The sequence below is a fragment of the Olea europaea genome, chromosome 20 (assembly GCF_002742605.1).
Source record: "Olea europaea var. sylvestris chromosome 20, O_europaea_v1, whole genome shotgun sequence".
NCBI lineage: Eukaryota > Viridiplantae > Streptophyta > Magnoliopsida > Lamiales > Oleaceae > Olea > Olea europaea.
This window is the reverse complement of record NC_036256.1, coordinates 13114408-13132884: the sequence shown is the minus strand read 5'-3', so window position 1 is coordinate 13132884 and position 18477 is coordinate 13114408. Positions and strand designations below refer to the sequence as shown.

Below are 18477 nucleotides of genomic sequence, written 5' to 3'. Positions count from 1 at the left end.
GAAAACAACACCAGATTTAGGCCAAGTACGAATACTTTTTTCGCGAATTGGCCTCAGCAGCAAAGAGTTCAGGAATGGAGGGCCTTGAGTACAAGGGAACAGCTGGCCCACCACCACTTGTTCGACGGCTTCGGCGTTGTTGAATGAAGGGCCCAGATAGAACTCATTAAGTTCGGCATCGGCTGGTGCAAGGAAGTTCGGATTTACATATGGCCGAGTGAGGATTTTCTGGAAATCTTCGAAGCTAAAAGAGTCGTCAGATTGGGTTTGTGGGGCAGCCATTGGGAATGAAATACAGTTTTGCTAAAATTTGCTTGAGAAACGTAGTGGAGAAGCAAGAAGATGAACAGTGGTATGGCGAGAAAGAAGCGTGAAATAATGAGACGTGATTTAGTGGTACAACAAAATGACATGTCTTTGGGGTTTATAAGGGTTTGTAGCGTCGCACTTTTTCAGGTTATGGAAGGAAATAATGATTGAAATTCTTGGGAATTTCAAATGTTGTTGGGAAACACAAAGTAAATATGGCAAAAATTAATAATTTGTATTAATTCTGCCATATTGGGGGGTAATTGTTGACACACTAAAAGTACAACCCAAATCGAATAGCCCAAGGAATGAGCCCAATTGGGAAATTTCCAAATCAAATAGTCCAAAGAATGAAGCCCAACTAGGCAATTCAGGATAAAGGCCCAAATATGGTTATTAATGAATGCAGTGGAAGCTCACGAACACGGTAACATCATCGCCCAAACTTGCAAGACGCCCAAGATTTGAGCAAATGAAGTGCCTTACAGTCGCCCAGAGCTATGACCCTGTTCTCGCCCAAACCTTTGAATCACCAAGGATCTTAGCAAACATAAGATGTTATGGTTATCCAGAAGTGCAGTTATTGAAGCAGTTATTGAGTAACCTTATCACATTCCACGATTCAAGGAGTTTAGTTGAAGACGGTTGAACGACAAAGAGTAGTTGCAGCAGTTAGAGACGGCAGTTCCGCGACAAGTTAGCCACCATGAAGAAAGTGGGTAGTTATAAACCAATCAAGCAGTTTCTAAGCGGTTGATCACGAAGAAATTATCAAGGGAATATAAAAGGAAGAGAAGACATAGAGCAAAAGAACCCGAATCAAACACTCTCAAACAAAGAATATGTAATTTCAATTTCTTAGTTTAAACTTAAACATTTCTTTCAGTACTCGTGTGCTTGCGCCCCTTGGAGGCATTCTGTTTAGTTCCAATTGTAAATCAATCGCCAATAAAACACTCCTTTTTGGGACTTTGTCTCAAGAGGTTTGTTCCTTACACAATCGTCTGATCCTTTTTCAATTGTTAGCGAATACCCGCGAGAAATAGAATGTAACAGCAGCCATTGTCATTAATGAATGACTAATTTGTCTTTTTGTGTATTTATTCACGTTTGTCCTTAATCGTCAATCCCCCAAGCATTTAACTGCTTTATACTAAGATTTATGTACATCTTCTCTTGGTATTTCTATCTCTTTTCCCAAAACTTTGGGCCACTTGATTTCAATTACTAGGCACGAACGTGGCCATTCATATTCTGTCTCTTCACCTTTACGCCCCTATAAATGCACGCATATTTCGCACTTTTCATTTTCATTTCCATTCTTTTCTTCAAAAACTAACTTACTGCCATCATTTGGCATTTCAACAATTGATCTAAAATTTTCGTCTTCCATAGAAATGGACCATTTGATCCGCCCATCTTGCTATCTGTTTTGATGTCACCTTTGGTATGGAAGATATAGAAATATTCTTTGGTCAGCAAAGTTCTTTCCATCGTCTCCATGTTCTTTACAAGGAGTTCAATGATGGAAGACAATTTTTGAGGATGCCTGCAAGCCACCTTACTTGCTGAGAGTGCTTCTCAGTCTCCTTGCCCGTTATTGCTGCAATGCGATTAGGCAGGCGATTTGAGGTGCTTTTCTTCCCTTTTGCTTGTTGGGAGTGCTTTTTGGCCTCTCTGCTTGCCTTTGCAGCAGTGCGATCAGGATGGCAATCAAGGCACGATCGAGAGATTAGTTTGCTCTCAATTGTAGCTTATAGAGCATTTTGTATTTTGTATCTTGCAACTTTGTAATGAACGTTTGATAATAAAGGAATTTATTTGAACGTATTTTGCTCTGGCCCTTTTTTATCTACGATCGTTCAACGCGATTTGATTACGCTTTTATTTGTTCACTTTTTCATAAGGAAGGAACATATTTTTTTAAATATTTGTCATTAATGAATGTCATGTGTTTGGTGCCATCTAAATCTTCCAAATGATAGGCTCCATTAGGCAACACACTATTTACTTTATATGGTCCTTCCCAATTGGGCGACCACTTGCCATACTTTGGATCCTTGGTATACAAAGGGAGTATTGTTTTCCAAACCAATTCGTCCAAGCTGAACGACTTGGCTATAATTTTTTTATTATAAAACTTAGTCATCCTTTGTTTTTGAACTTGTAATCTATCTAGGACGTCCAACTTTAATTCGTCCAACTCCAATAAGTTTTGAACTAGTGATTCGGTACACTCATCATCACTTAACTTATGTTGCAAACACACTCTGATCGATTGCACGTTGATTTCCATAAGCAAAACGGCTTCCTGTCCATAAGTAAGTTGGAAAGGAGTAATTTTGGCACTTGACCGAGGCGACGTCCTATAAGCCCATAAGGTCTTGTTTAGACATTCGTGCCAATTTCTGGCATTTTCATCTATCATTTTTCTTATGATATTTTTTAGAATCTTATTAGAAGATTCTGCTTGCCCATTGGATTGAGCGTAATACGGTGTGGAGTTCACTACTTTAACCCCAAACTCGCTCAAGAATTTATTCACTTGATCTTCATTTAAAAAAGTTCTGTGATCTACCATCAAAGTTTGTGGAATCCCAAATCTATAAATGATATGATCACGGATAAATTCTATGACACTCTTTTGGGTGATTTCTTTTAAAGGTACCGCTTCTACGCATTTAGTGAAAAAATCAATCGCAACTATAACAAAGGTATATTGCTTGGACGATGGGGGATAAATCTTCCATATCAGGTATATCGCCCAATCCTTAAACGGCCAGGGTTTGATAATAGGTGCCATCTCTCTTGCTGGCGCCCTTTGTATTGGACCATGCTTTTGGCATGCTAGACAACTCTTTGCATATTGAACACATGATTCTCCCATCTAGGGCCAACAATATTCATTCCTAATAATTAACCATCTCATCTTTTGGCCAGCTTGATGAGCTCCACATATCCCTTCGTGTACCTCAACCATGATTGTTCTGGCTTCTTGCAAACTTACACATTTTAGAAATATACCATCAGAGCGTTTCTTAAACAACTCCTCATCTATCAGTGTATAGTTTAACAAATGCAACTTCATTTTTCTATTATCTCCTTTATTTGGTTCTTTAAGGAACATTTTAATCTCTGCCCTCCAATCTATTGCATCTTCATCTTGTATGCAATGAATTTCAATCCTTCTCGCCCTTCTTTGGACTACGGGCAACATTACTCCATATTCATAAGTAGCTTTCTAATTTAAAAACTTTGAATACCCTGAGGTCATCTGGCCCAACTCATTTGTTACGTCATTATATATCCTATTAACACATTGAAGCTCTACTTAGTCGAATTCTTCCAACAACTCTTGGGCGATTTCATATTGACTTATAATGGAATCACTTTGGCACTTAAAATCGCCAATCAATTGGTGAATTTCCAATTGAGAATCGCCTCTAACGATCACATTATTTACTCCCATATCTATGATTAATTCTAGGCCTACGATTAAGGCTTCATATTCGGCTTGATTGTTGGTGCACATCCTATCCAAAGTGAATGCGAACTTGTAACAAATCCCTAAAGGATTTATCAATGATACTCCTACTCTTGCAACTTTAGAGGTTTTTGACCCATCGAAATACAAAACCCAAGGCTTTAATTCGAATAAATTGATTTCTAATTCAATTTCTTCAGGCATGTCAAGGCATGGATGATCGGCCAGAAAGTTAGCCAAAACCTGATTTTTAATTGCCTTTTGGGGTAGGTATTGTATTTCGAATTCTGATAATACTAACGTCCAAAGGCCTACCCTTTGGTGTAAAATAGGGCGAGAAAACATATACTTAACTAAATTTACTTTAGAAATCAAATAAACTGTTACGGGCTGTAAATAAGCCCTTAATCTCGTACACGTGAAATATAATGCAAGACATAATTTTTCAATGGTAGAGTAATTACATTCATATTTTGTTAACCGTCTACTCAAGTAGTAAATCGCCCTTTCTTCACCAAATTGGTCTTCTTGCGTGACCATTCCAGCTATTGATTCTTGTTCAGCAGATATATATACTTTCATTGGCCATCCTTGGATTGGTGACACCAACACTGGTGGACTTGACAAATATGTCTTTAGACTTTCAAAAGCCTTTTGATGCTCTTCTTTCCAGACGAATTTGTCTTGATTTTTCAACTTTAAAAGTGGCGAAAAAGATTTAGTTCGCCTTGCACAGTTAGAAATAAAGCGTCTTAAAAATTTTAATTGGCCTAGAAACCTTTGCAATTCCTTTTTATTGCTAGGTGATTTGACCTCTAAAATAACCTTCGCTTTATTTTTATCAAGTTCAATCCCCCTTTTGTGTACTAAGAAACCAAGGAAGTTTCATGCATTAACGCCAAATGCACATTTCAAGGGGTTCAATTTTAGTTTATATTACCTCATTCGCTCAAATGAACATCTCAATTGTTCAAAATGGTCCTCTTCTTTAATGGATTTGACCACTATATCATCTACATATACCTCAACAAACTTGTCTATCATATCATGAAAAATCAAGTTCATTGCCCTTTGATAAGTTGCTCCTGCATTTTTTAGGTCGAAGGGCATAACTACCCATTCAAAATATCCTAGAGATCCAGGGCACCTAAAGGCAGTTTTATATATATATCTTCCTCAGCTATATAAATTTGATTGTATCCTGAATACCCATCCATGAAGGAATATATTACATGTCCGACAGTTGAGTCTACTAAAGAATATACTGTAGGCATTGGATATTCATCTTTGGGTGTGGCTATGTTTAAATTCCTAAAATTTATGTACATCCTTAATTTACCATTCTTTTTTAACACTGTCACGATGTTGGACAACCAATTCACATAACTGACTGTTCTAATAAAGCATGCTTTTAATAATCGCTCTATTTCTTTCTTAATCTCAGGAAGTACATTAGGAGCAAAATGCCTAGAAGGTTGCTTATGAGGCTTAAAATTTAGTTTGGTTGGCAATCTATGTTCTACCAAATCCCTATCTAAACCAGGCATATGTTTATATTCCCAAGCAAAACAATCGTTATATTCCTTTAATAAAGCGATTAATTTATCACTAACCTCTTGATCGAGTTTCTGGCTGACGAAGGTTGGGCGATCTTCCCCTTCATTGCCAATATTCACTTTAATCAGAGGGTCCTGTGCTTGAGCGTATCCAGGCTTGATGATCCTCATTACTTCATCGTCCAATTCCTTTATAAGCACTTCTTCTTCTAAACAATCCACCTTGTTGACTTCTCAGCCAATATTTTGTTCCAACTCGAATACTGCCAATTTGTCTCTCAATGCTTTCAAGGTGCTTCTTCTTTCGTCTTGTCCCTGCATTCTTTATTGAAATCCATTAATTTGACTTTGAAGGCCTGAATATCGGCCATTTGCCTTTGTTGCTTACAACTAATTTAAAACTCCTTGATTACTCTTTTGCCAATTACTGGCTCTTCTAGGGCCACTATGTTTGACCTCATTTGATTGAACATTTCAGTAAGTGCATCTACCAAAAACGGCTCTTCACTCTGTGCAACAATTTGAGTTTCTTCTCCATCTTGGACTATTCTGACAGGTCCATAATTTCCTTCGTACATGAACCTTTCCACTGAGTTTGCTTCTACGACAAAAGGCCTATGATCGGCCTGCACCACTTCTGCTTCACCCTTATCATTCTAGAAAATCAGGCATTGATGGAGCGATGAGGGTATACAGCGACTTCCGTGTATCCAATCTCTTCCCAATAACACATTGTAACTAGTAGGACCATCAATTATAAAGAAGACTGTGGTCCTAATAGTTGTCCTATAGTTATGTCTAATGGCATAACCCCTTTAGTTGAAGTTGCTCCTCCATTGAAACTTGTAAGGAAGACTTCCGTTGGAATCATATCACTTTCTGTCTTTGCAAATTTCCTCATCATCCTAGATGGAATGGTATTTATAGCTGCTCCATTATCAACAAGTACTTTTGCTATAGGTATGCCGTTAACTAAAGCTTTAACGTACAATGACCTCAAGTGTTTAGTCAACTTCATGGCTGGTCTCTTGAAAATAACCTTTTTGGCAGCATCTATTTCCACTTCCTGTTTATCCTCTATCGAGTTATCCTTTTATGACAAGTCAACGTGCAGTATGTCGCACCGAGCTTCTGTTTCCTGAATTTCCTTTTCACTGTTTTTCAATGCTTTTTCTTTGGTTACCCAACTTGTGGGAGGAGGCATTATTCTTGGAGGTGATCCATACTTTTCAGAACGAGGAACTCTTTTTTTCCCTTTGGGTGTCCCGTACAGCACGTAATACTAGAAAGAACGCCCAGACGGTTCCCCCAACAAGTCCACTTCATGAACCCCCTCTCGATGCAGTTGCTTCAACAGAGTATTGTACGAAACTCCTCTATTTCTTCTTTTTGCTTCCAAATCAATTTCCTCTTCGATATCCGTCATACCATCATCTCCTTCATCATCGTAGGCCCCTCTAGAAGTTTGGCCTTCTTCATAATCCAGCACGCATGCTTCTTCTTATTTATCCTCCCTCTCTTCTTCTTCTTTCTCTTTATTCTTTAACTCATTGGCTAGCAAATAGTAATTAGCCATGACAGGAGGTAACGTACCAAACTAAATAGTAAGGGACTGATCTGAATCTTCTCCATCTCTTCTATCTCTCTCAAACTGCGACCTCCCAGAAGAAGTCTCTAGCAATTCTTTCATCGATTCACCTGTACCAATCTCTTCACTGTCTTTGAAAACATTTTAATTGGTTACCTCGAGTAGTCTAGGCGCTTTGGGACGTAACATTCCCTATTGTTGCCTCATCATCCGTCCATAGTTTCGTTGAAAACGCCTTTGTTGGGTTCTAGTCATCTCGTTGAAGGGTATCGCCATTCCTGCAATATACTGGAACGAATGCCATACATTTGGTTGGCGAGGCTGCGGCCTGAATGTTCTCCCATTATTTACTGGTCTGAACTGCCTCTCAAAAGGTGGTCTCTTATAGAATGATGTACCTCGCCCTCTACCAGACTGAGAGTTTAGGAAAAAACTAGGGCGATGGTGATGCTACCATATCCTTGGTTCTCTGTGTTCTCACTTACTTCTCTTTTACATCCTGCACATAGGACGTCTTCATCCTTTTCAGGCTTTTTGATACGTTCAAAGACACTGGGATATGGTCCAGGGTCCTCTTCCTCGTCATCTATAACTAACTTGAATTTTGACAACTTGTTTTTGAAACCAGTCGTCACCATGTTCACCCCAAGTGGCTGTGGAAAAGGGTTTTCATACACTGCCATCTTTCTCTTATCCTCGAACGTAATTCGTCCTGATTCAATGGCATTCTATAACACATGATGAAAAACCAAACAGTTATTAGTCAAATGTGACCATGCATTATGCCACCTACAATATTTTTTACCCTTAACTTGTTCAGGGCTTGGCAATTTATGTTTATCGCTCAACTTTATCTGCTTATCCTTATATAGTTTATCAAATATAAGGTCAGCTTTGGTTTCATCGAACGAGAATGTTCTAGCCTTTTTGTTTTCATCTTTTATAGGCTCATCCTTGTCCGACGGTCTAGGCTTAGCCATTATAGGACAAGTATACTCGTCTCCTTTGATTAATTCGGCCAAATACATTTCGGTTTGATCGTAATACTCATCATTAATGGTCTGAACATCAAAATTTGGGTCTCTATAATAAGTCCCCTTGCTAGAATTTTTCATTTGCTCTTCTTCTCTTATTAGTCGTTCATACCTAATCACGTTCGCGCTCAATTGGAAAAGATCAGGAAATTCTTGTCTTGAAACTTCTTTTTCAAATTAAAGCTTAGACAACCTTGAACGATTTTGACAAACTCCTTTTCGGGCAAAGATACAAAACATTTACTTCTTGCTGTCTTGAACCTTTGAAGGAAACCTTCTGCCCATTCGTTTGACATTTGACGTAGATTCGCCAAATCGGCCAAAGTAACTTCGGACTCAGTCTTATAAAACTGAGCTTGGAACAATTGCTCCAATTGTTGCTTTGAACAGAGTTCACTGGCAAATTGATGAACCAGGAGAAAGCTACTCCTGTTAATGAACAAGGGAACATCCTCATTTTATGGTAATCAGTTACATCACCACTTTGCAGTGTGAATCGCCCTATGTGTTCTAGAGTAGACACCTCTCCTAAACCGGTAAATAGTGAGAACTCTGGCACTTTATACCCTGTAGGCCATGGATATGCTTGGTCTACCCAATCAGGATATGACTTTGTGTAAGTCGGCCTAATGATACTATTTCCATAATTTGATTCCTCAACATGACATTGGGGTCATATAGAATTCCTACAAGTTGGTTAACTGGTTGATTTGCTTGATGCATGATATTTGGTCCTTGGTTGGCAACAAAGTTGCCATTATTTGGGTCATTGTTACCATTAGCCTGAATATTTATTCCATCATTAACACGTGGGGCATTCTGTCCATTATTTAGGACATTGTCTCTTACGTTTAGGTTACCCTCCAAGTTAGATGTACCATTGCCACTATTCTGATTTGGCATTACACTATTCCCCTGGTTTGAAGTAAAGGGACCAAAAGGTGGTTCTATCCCTTGATTTGGACTTAGGACTGGGGGATTATGTCCCACAATTGTCCTAGCTTGGAAGTGATTTGCAAGAGGCACAACTGGCTGACAAATTTGGCCTACTAACTTATTCATTATTTCATTCAAAGTATTCAGTTGTTTGGCCATGTTGTCATAATGTGCATTCCCATTCTGGGTAAATCTTTCCATATTATGAATATTTCGTAGATTTACCTGTTCAACGACATTCTGTGTGAGTTCTCCAAGTAATACACGCATAGTTCGAGGACTCAACTCTATCATTGGTTCGTAACGACTATGACTGCTCTGATTTTGTCCATCTGTTCGTGGAGAGCTATGCTGCTCCTCATATCGTTCGATCACAGACTGGACTCCTCCCTAACTTACTTCCTTATCAGATTTCTGAGACATATTGTTTCACCTTTTGTATCTTCAACACCAAACACCAAGATCCCACTGAGCGTACCAAATTGTTTCGCGCGGGTAGTCGCTAACAATTAAAAAAAAAATCAGACGATTGTGTAAGGAACAAACCTCTTGAGACAAAGTCCCGAAAAAGGGGTGTTTTATTGGTGATGATTTACAATTTGGAACTAAACAGAATGCCTCCAAGGGGCGCAAGCACACTAGTACTGAAAGAAATGTTTAAGTTTAAACTAAGAAATTGAAATTACATATTCTCTGTTTGAGAGTGTTTGATTCTGGGTATTTTGCTCTATGTCTTCTCTTCCTTTTATATTCCCTTGATGATTTCTTCGTGATCAACCACTTAGAAACTGCTTGATTACTTTATAACTACCCACTTTCTTTATGGTGGCTAACTTATCGTGGAACTGGCGTCTCTAACTGCAGTCACTACTCTTTGTCATTCAACCATTTTCAACTGAACTCCTTGAATCGTGGAACGTGATAATGTTACTCAATAACTGCACTTCTGGATAACCATAACATCTTATGTTTGTTAAGATCCTGGGCGATTCGAAGGTTTGGGCGAGAACAGGGTCATAGCTCTGGGCGACTGTAAGGCACTTCATTTGCTCAGATTTTGGGCGTCTTGCAAGCTTAGACGATAATGTTACCGTATTCATGGGCTTCCACTACATTCATTAATAACACTATCTGGGCATTTATCCTGAATTGCCCAGTTGAGTTTCATTCTTTCGGCTATTTGATTTGGGAATTCCTCAATTGGGCTTCATTCTTTGGGCTATTCGATATGGGCTGCACTTTTAGTGTGTCAACAGATATACCTTGCATTTTATGGCGATCTTGAATGTACTTCTCTTTCTCAATTCGATATCTTGAGGCGAAATCTAATTCTAATATTTTTAAAAGTGTTTCCTCAATTAATCCTTGGAAGTGGTGTCTTGATGTATAATTATTGTGTCGATACAGTTCATTAACTTTGTAGAGCTTTTGAAAGATTCTTGAGAATTGCTATCTTGGGTTAGTAATGCCCCCCTTACCGTTCATGGCTCAAACAAATCTACACCATAACAATTATCTTCGTCAAATTGGGTGTCACCCACTTCGTCAGAGTCTAAAACGTACGGTTTCTACAATCATATTGATAAGGTTTTGAAATTTATTTAACGCTAGAGAATTTTTGTAAAGCAGAAATTAATTGTGATTTTTCAGTAAGGGAATTTGCATTGGTGGAAAGGGATCATATGGATACGTCTATTGTACTATTCTTGTATTGTCTTCTTATAAACGATTGCTGGATTGAATTTATACCTCAACTTGACCTTGCATCTCCTAATTAATGATCTTAGATGAAATGGCTTGAAAGAATTTTCGAGGGAAAAAAATCCCGGCAAAAAATCCATGTTGATTTGAATTATTTGCAAAAACAAAATATATATTTGATCTTCATCTGTAATATTTATTTTAGCCGTTGACAAATACTTTATATTAGTAGAATTTTTTTTCCTCCTATAGTTGGAATCCCTTGCGTATTATGCTTCTTCTACTAATATTCTTTCATCCGTTCCGAAGTATATGCATCAATATGCATCAATCTTGAAACCGTTGTGGAAAAGTCTTTGGACTGATAGGACAATCTTTATCAAATTGTATTATCCATGAGTAATTTGAAGATTTGAAAAATAGATCGTTTATTCAGGCCTTGACATAATCATTGTGATCAATTCCTTGCGGTTCATATGGTTTGGAATATCTTTTGAGTAAAGACGTTTTGATTCCAATTTAATATTGTTTACACTTGAACAACTTTGACTTTTGAAAAAGGCTATTTTTTTTTTCTGAATCTCATTTGGAAGTATGTGTAATTTATTGGATAAATTTATTTAAAAAAAAAAATCTTGTTTTCTTTAAATCTTCTGGAAGATACCATAAGCCTTGAATCATAATAAAGTAGTTGGAATGTATATCAAATTGCAAGTCGGGAGGATCATATGATGACACTGAAAAATTTGGATGATAGTAAAGTATATCGATCCTCTTTTTACATATTGTAAAGTTTATATTTCTCTTATCTTTTAAAATAAGTCTAAATAGGTGATTGATGTTAGTACAGAGCATTGTCTTGATCTAATTCCCCATAAACCTCCCATTTTAGATATAGACTTTTTAAAGACAAAGTTGACAAATATTTCACAACAAAGCCAAGTTTTTAAAGAGAGACAGTTAAATTTCTAAGTTGCTTATTAGTTTGCTAGCTAATTATGATTTGCTAATTAGAGGCGGACCCACATGGGGTCACATGATTCCATAGAAATTTTTGATATTTATTTATTTTTTCTAAATTTTGTATTGGCCAATTGCCGCAACTCTATTCCTTCTGCCTGACTTTTGTCTATTAATGGCAACTGAGGCTTTTTTACTTCATCAACCCAATTGTCTTTGTAAAATTCAGGTGGAGTTATGTCATAGTTTGGTTACATATACCAAGAACAATGTACTCGACAATATTGATAATGATGTAGTTATCCGATATTTTCAAAGTATGAAAATGTGTTGGCTACAATTGTAATAGTATATTGACTTATTTTCACTAATATTATTTTACTTTTAAAAAATAAATTGCATTTTCATTTTTGGCGCACAATTTTGTTGCTAATTGTTACTGCGATGTCATAGATTTTCTCGGTAAGCGAAAGTTTGTCACCATGGATTAATCATGGAAAAGGGACTATTTAAGTAATCAAGCTGATACGTATTTGGGAGTAGTGAGTAGAAATAACCACCTGCCATGTGTATATCATATGGGGCGACTGTTTTAGTGAGCGACTGTAAATAATATTATTGTACACGACACTTGACCTGATAATATTAGACACCATAGTGAATATATATGATCCTTCATTTCTCACATTTTAACTGAAATACTCCAACAACCGTATCTAGGCTACAGCCCAACCTAGATACAAAACTAATTGTAAAAGAAGGAATTTTATACTTAATTCAACCCAAAATACTATTTGAGTTTGGCTCCAACATGACTCTCAACCCAAGCTCAATGCTCAATTGCCCAAATTTAGTCGAAGACTCTACATTTTTTTGAATATTCTATTCATTACATTTCAATAACTTATTGCCAAATTAGATATCTTATTTAATGCATGTTTTACTAAGTTTACTTATAATTATATAAACAAATTTTACGATATATAATTTGTATTTATTAGAGCTAAAAACAAATTACTTATTTTAACAATAAGAGATGATACGTGTTTGGCTAAGTTTAAAAATAATTAATCTTTTTGTTTCTACATACATTTTTCATATATTACGTTTTCATACATACAAGAAAAGAATTTACTTATTTTTTGACCATGAAATAGATGTTTTTATCAAAATAAGTAATTTGTTCCATGTTTAATATTGCCAGTAAAAAAATGTATTTGTTAAACCTTATTTATGTATATATCAATCTAATTGTAAATATATTATTGAATTTGATTTAAACATGGACGTAAAATAAATCCAATTTCTTTGAACCCTCGAAATTCTTGGTTGGGCTTCCCACTTATTGTGGGATTCCTCACTCACTGTGAAATGTAGTGGTATAGAAAACTGATATAAACATCAAATAGTACATTGAGCATATCAATGCAGAGTGATGCATTTTTTATTTCGTGTTTTGACCATAACTTTTAATTGTTTGGAACAACTAGTTGTCCCAATTCTTTGAAACAATATTCATAGTATTTTCTTAATTTTTGATTGATGAATATATAATCGTCGCTTATGCCTATCAATCTTATGCCAATTTATATTTCTTAAGGTGAACGTCACTTTTCTATTTGATAAGAAAAGCCTTTAAAATCTAACAAAGCATTTTAGGAAATATCATGAGCTTAGCCTCCTAAACTAGATATCTTGTGAAATGATTTCATTCGAATTTTTTAAATTTCATCCCCTCCCCAATTCATTTTCTAAATCCACCCTTTAATATACATGAAGTAGAAACTACATCCTGACATCCATGCATAGTGATGGCAATGGGGCGGGTTAGGTGCACCACCCGCCCCGCCCCGTTTCCCCCAAACCCCACCCCGCCAACCCGTTCGGGTCGGGACGGGTGGGTTTTATTGCCATCCCTATCCATGCAGGATTCTAATGATTCAAATGAGACACTAGTTATTTGCTCAAAAACTAAGTGAATGTTTGTTACATAGTGCAATAGAAATTTTTTAAACTTTTTTGGTTCTATAATAATATCCTATCCATGCTATGACAGGATAGTCATCATATGTAATCTTTACCATACAAATTCGAAAGCACAAAGCAGGCATATTTTTAGCCGCTAACAGACAAAGACAGGGTGAAAAAAATGAATCTCTGTTTTTTGCCCTTTAATTTTCCTTCCCCTCTCTTTCAACTGAAAGAAAATTTTCCCAACACTCGCCCTACTTGATATATTGTGAAACCCATTCGAAGCCGTCACCGTAGCCCATTTTGCGTACAATGCTGCACATGAATACCTCGAAAGGGCGCACATTAGAGTCCACCAGATTGACCTTTCCTTTGCCAGCGGGTATACCAGTCAGGCAGAAGTGGTAACGCAACTCGTCTTCAGAGGCACCGTATGGTATGTCAATCTTGTTTCCCAAAATCAGAAATGGAACATCGGCAAGGGCCTCATCAGAAAGGAGTGCATCTAATTCCTTCTTTGATTCTGCAAAACGCTCCTTGTCATACGCGTCAACCAGGTACACTACAGCATCAACCTGTAAAACCACAAGGTGAACTCGTTCATACGAGAAAAGAGGCATAAATACTGATAAGATGACCAAAAGGAAACATACTGTGTGATTGAAACAAAAATTATATTATTTTTCCAATATAAATGGCATGCAGCAAGGGTAGCAGCCGTTGAAGATAATGGATATACTTGTAGATATCTCAAGCAGCATGTGGAAATAATTCAAATGGTTATCAATCTTGTAAATTCTCGGAAGAGTAAATTCCAGAGAAAAATGGCATAAGCAGGATCTTATGGAGAAAAAAAGAAGTTACTGCTTGTTATGATGATTTTATTGGAAGCGATTAAGTATATGCTATACTGATAAAGCCATTACGAGAGTTTTCTTATTTAGTCATCTTAATATTTTGTTGATCACTGAGGAAAAATAAACGCTAACCAGGGATGGAACCAATATTTTCCTCAACAGAGCCAAACCAATTATTAAAACTTTCCCATAGAAAATAATTCTCATAAGATTGACAAGATGAAAGATAAAGCAGGAAACTTACGACACGTCATGTTGACCCCATAAAGTGTCTAAAAAAAAAAAAAAAATTTAATTTGACCTTCTGTTACACTAAGCAAGATTATATGAAGAATAAAACCCAGTTTTTCTGAAGAATCAAAATTCAAGGTTTGAAAATATAAATTCCAAAAGTGCCCCATTTGTTGCCAGGGTCTCTCTTATCAAGCAGTTACTCTTGCAAGAAATCCCAAAAAGGATCTTTATAAACCACTTATAACAAATCCCAGAACTGGCTTGTTGATTCATTATGCCTTTTCTTAACTGAAGAGTCTACTGGCAAATCCTCTCACAGAAACTTCCTATTCTATCATGCTTAGGTTTCCATCTCATTCATTTACATCTTTGAAGCTACATTGTAGTAATCCCTATATCTGGACAAGCCGGCCAATTGTAAACTATGTATAGTACTCCCCATCTTGTATTTAAAATTACAATCTACTAAGATGTTTAGACAAAGCAAGTCCTTGAGATGGTGAGCATAAAGTGGAATAATAGTTAAAGTAAAATAAATATGTACTATATTGGTTGAAATCTAGGAAACAGTCAAAGGAAAATAATTATATTCTATATTGGTTGAAATCCACTAACAAATGCACCTCATAATTCACCAAAACTATTTGATAAAAATGATTTATAGACACAAGAATGCACTTCAAAGGTTCGACATAGGTTAGTCACATAACGAATAACATGTGCAGGAAATGGAATGAACAGAGATAGAATTAGACCAAGGGATAATTGTAGATCAATAGCCAATTTTTGAAAAAAAATTCCTTGAATCATTGACTTGATATTTAATTGTCTCTGAGTGATACTTCTGATTGTGGATTTATGTGTTTCATGATTTTGCGAGATCAGAAAGGAAAGTTTTATAAAAATCTTTTTGCATATGAAATTCAAAATTCTTTTCAATAGAACAAAACCCAATATTTTTCTAAGGGCCTGCTTGGGAGTTTCCGCATACCGGTCATGAGCATTTTTCTGAAGTACCGATTTTGAGCGTTTATGAGCGAATCGGCTTTGAGTGGTTTTAGTAGCAGTTTTTAAAATTGTCCAACTTATAATTGAGAATTTATTATACACTAGTTCCGAAAGTTTTTTCTAAAAAATAAAATTACATATTTGTCCCTTAGTAAAATTTTCGGTTTATAGTTTCTTATATGAAATTTTTTGTAAGTGATATTTTACTTATAGATATTGTTTTTAAATAAATAAGTTAATATTTAATTTAAAATTTAAACAAATTTAATTATTTAATTAAAATTTTAGGTTAATATTTTTACTCATAAGTAAATGTTATACTTTCAAATAATTTTAAGTGAATTTTTTACTTATAAGTAACTTTTTTATATTTTATAAGTGATTTTATGTATTATATTAGTATTTTTATTTCATAAATAATTTTTTTTACATAAGTATTTTTTACTTATAAGTAACTTCGTAATTATAATGTAATTTTTCTTATACTTATAATTATTTTTTAATTATAATTTTAAATTTTTTTTGCTTATAAATAATTTTTTAGTTAATATGTTTTTATTTAAAAGTTAATTTTAAAGAAAATATGTTAATTGAAAATAATTATTTTATAGAGGTAGAATTAGAGGAGAACATGAGAAATAGCCAAAACCAACCGATTTGGTAGGTTGGAAGAACTAGTCAAAATTACATTACACCGATTTTAGATGATTTTTAAACCATCCAAAACTGGTGCCCAAAAATACTAGCAAGCACAGACTTTTCTAACGCCTAATAAATGGTGCCACCTAGAACCGGTGGGTAAAAAAAAAAAAAAAATCACCTCCCTAAGATCTACTAGCTCGGAGTCTAAAATTAGAAATTAGCATTAAACTCAAATTACTGTGGAAAAAGAAGCACAACATAAACGTGCAAAGGTTTATGCCATAGAATTAAGGATTATTCTCTTTGTACCGAGGGGGGTTTACCGAAGCATTTACCCCCCTCTCACAAACACGCGGGCCTCACGTCTATTTAATAATGTCGAGCCGTGATCCCCACCTTAATGATGTGAGTAGGGGGTAAACGGTTAAGTAAACATTTATGTACGTGTAGCACGGTCCTAGAATTAATACCGTGATGGAATATTAGAGAGTCATTCTGTGCATATTTTAGATAAAAAAATAAATATAAATAAATAAATAAATAAAAAGAAAAAAAGTAGAAAAAGAAACCAAAGAAATTCCCAAAAGCAATTCGTGACCCCTTCCCAAAAATCAACCATCTTCTTATCCCACTATCTCATGAACTCAGAAATTTTTCCAACTATGAAATCACTCCATGGATGATCCAGAAACAAATTTCCAACAATAATTATTTAGAAAACCCAAAAAGGTTGTGAAAAACGGCAACATCCAGATCAAGAAAATCCATGCCCACTTGAAAATAAAAACAATAACTTTATATTACTCTACCTCTTGTAAGAACTCTAATATTTCCACAGCAAATCAAACTTCAATGGAATCTAAACTAAAACCCAGCTATACAGAAAATATAGTTATATATATTTATCTCTGGGAACTTGATAAACCTTGGCATAGTAATCCTTCCAGACTCGACGGGCGATCTGATGACCGCCCAAATCAAACGCCTTGAACTTAATTTTCCCAATGCTCAGCTCTTCCGAGGTGGGATATTGCGTCGGATGATGCTGCACTAATCTCTACAAAAACCCAAAATAATTCAATGCAGTCAACCCATCAAGATCCATGTTCAAGAAAATAATTTAAAAAATTACAAATAATTTCAGCGTTTTCGATTATTATAAACAAAAATAACAGAAAATTCTCCTTATCCTTGAGCACGTGAAGAAGGGTGGCTTTGCCAGCATTATCGAGGCCAAGAAACAAGATCATGGCCTCTTTCTGCCACAATCCGAGTGAGGCCAAGACGCCATAAAACCAGTCCAAGGGAACATTTCTGTGGGAATTTTTGGATTGGGATTTGATTGGAAATCCAATAGATATGGATGGACGTTGAGAGAAGAAACGGGGATTTGATGAATATGGTGAATTTGCGAAAATGAAACTGGTAAATGGAGGTAGAATTTTTGTTACTGTTAAAATTTGATACAATTTAAGTTTTTTTTAATCACTGGGGACCAGTAAATAACTTAAATATTAAACGAGGAGGAGCCAAATTTTGTCAGTGTTTCAGAGTAGTTTTACTTGATAAGCCTTACTTTATTTGGTAAAGCCCTTACTTTTAAGTTTTTTTAATCTTTGTTTGGTAAAGCTTTTATTTGTTGATAAGTTGGACAAACTTTATTTTTTAATCACATATCTAAATTCACAATTTTTATCCACATTATCATCGCACATTTCACGTATTCACCACTAAATTTACAAGTTATTTTTAAAGAAGTTAAAACATAGTTTTCAATAATTAAACTATATTACTGATAAAAATAACTTTTAAAATTATATTTAAGATTGTTTTGACAAAACTTTTAATAAAAATTTAAGCAAATTTTATAAAAATTAATTAAATGGATAGTTGACAAGTCGTAGGTTCATAAAAAATGTGACTAAAATTGAAGTTTAACCATTTTAAAAATTAATAAAATTTTCTCAAAGGAGCACTTGGCCTTTGTTTGGTTTAAATTTTTAATAAATTTTGATAAAAATTAATAGAATATATGATTAAAAAGTTGTGAATTTTATGAAATATATGATTAAAATAAATTATTAATTTTGATTTAAATTTTAATTAAACTTCATAGTTGAAGCAAAATCAAATTTAAATTATGTTTAATAAAGGCTTTTCTACAAGTTGAAGTTTCCACGGTCCAAATCGCATGTCA

General features: G+C 35.3%; 1 protein-coding gene across 1 annotated transcript; it reads right to left on the bottom strand.

Moving 5' to 3' along the window:
* Nucleotides 1-13540: 13540 nt before the first annotated feature.
* On the bottom strand, nucleotides 13541-17758 carry LOC111369082 (GTP-binding protein SAR1A-like; the record flags this gene model as incomplete). Its single annotated transcript, XM_022990566.1, has 3 exons — nucleotides 13541-14114; nucleotides 17206-17335; nucleotides 17454-17758. Coding segments are annotated over 3 exons (756 nt in total), but the record flags the coding sequence as incomplete, so codon positions are not given.
* Between the last annotated feature and the right edge of the window lie 719 nt (nucleotides 17759-18477).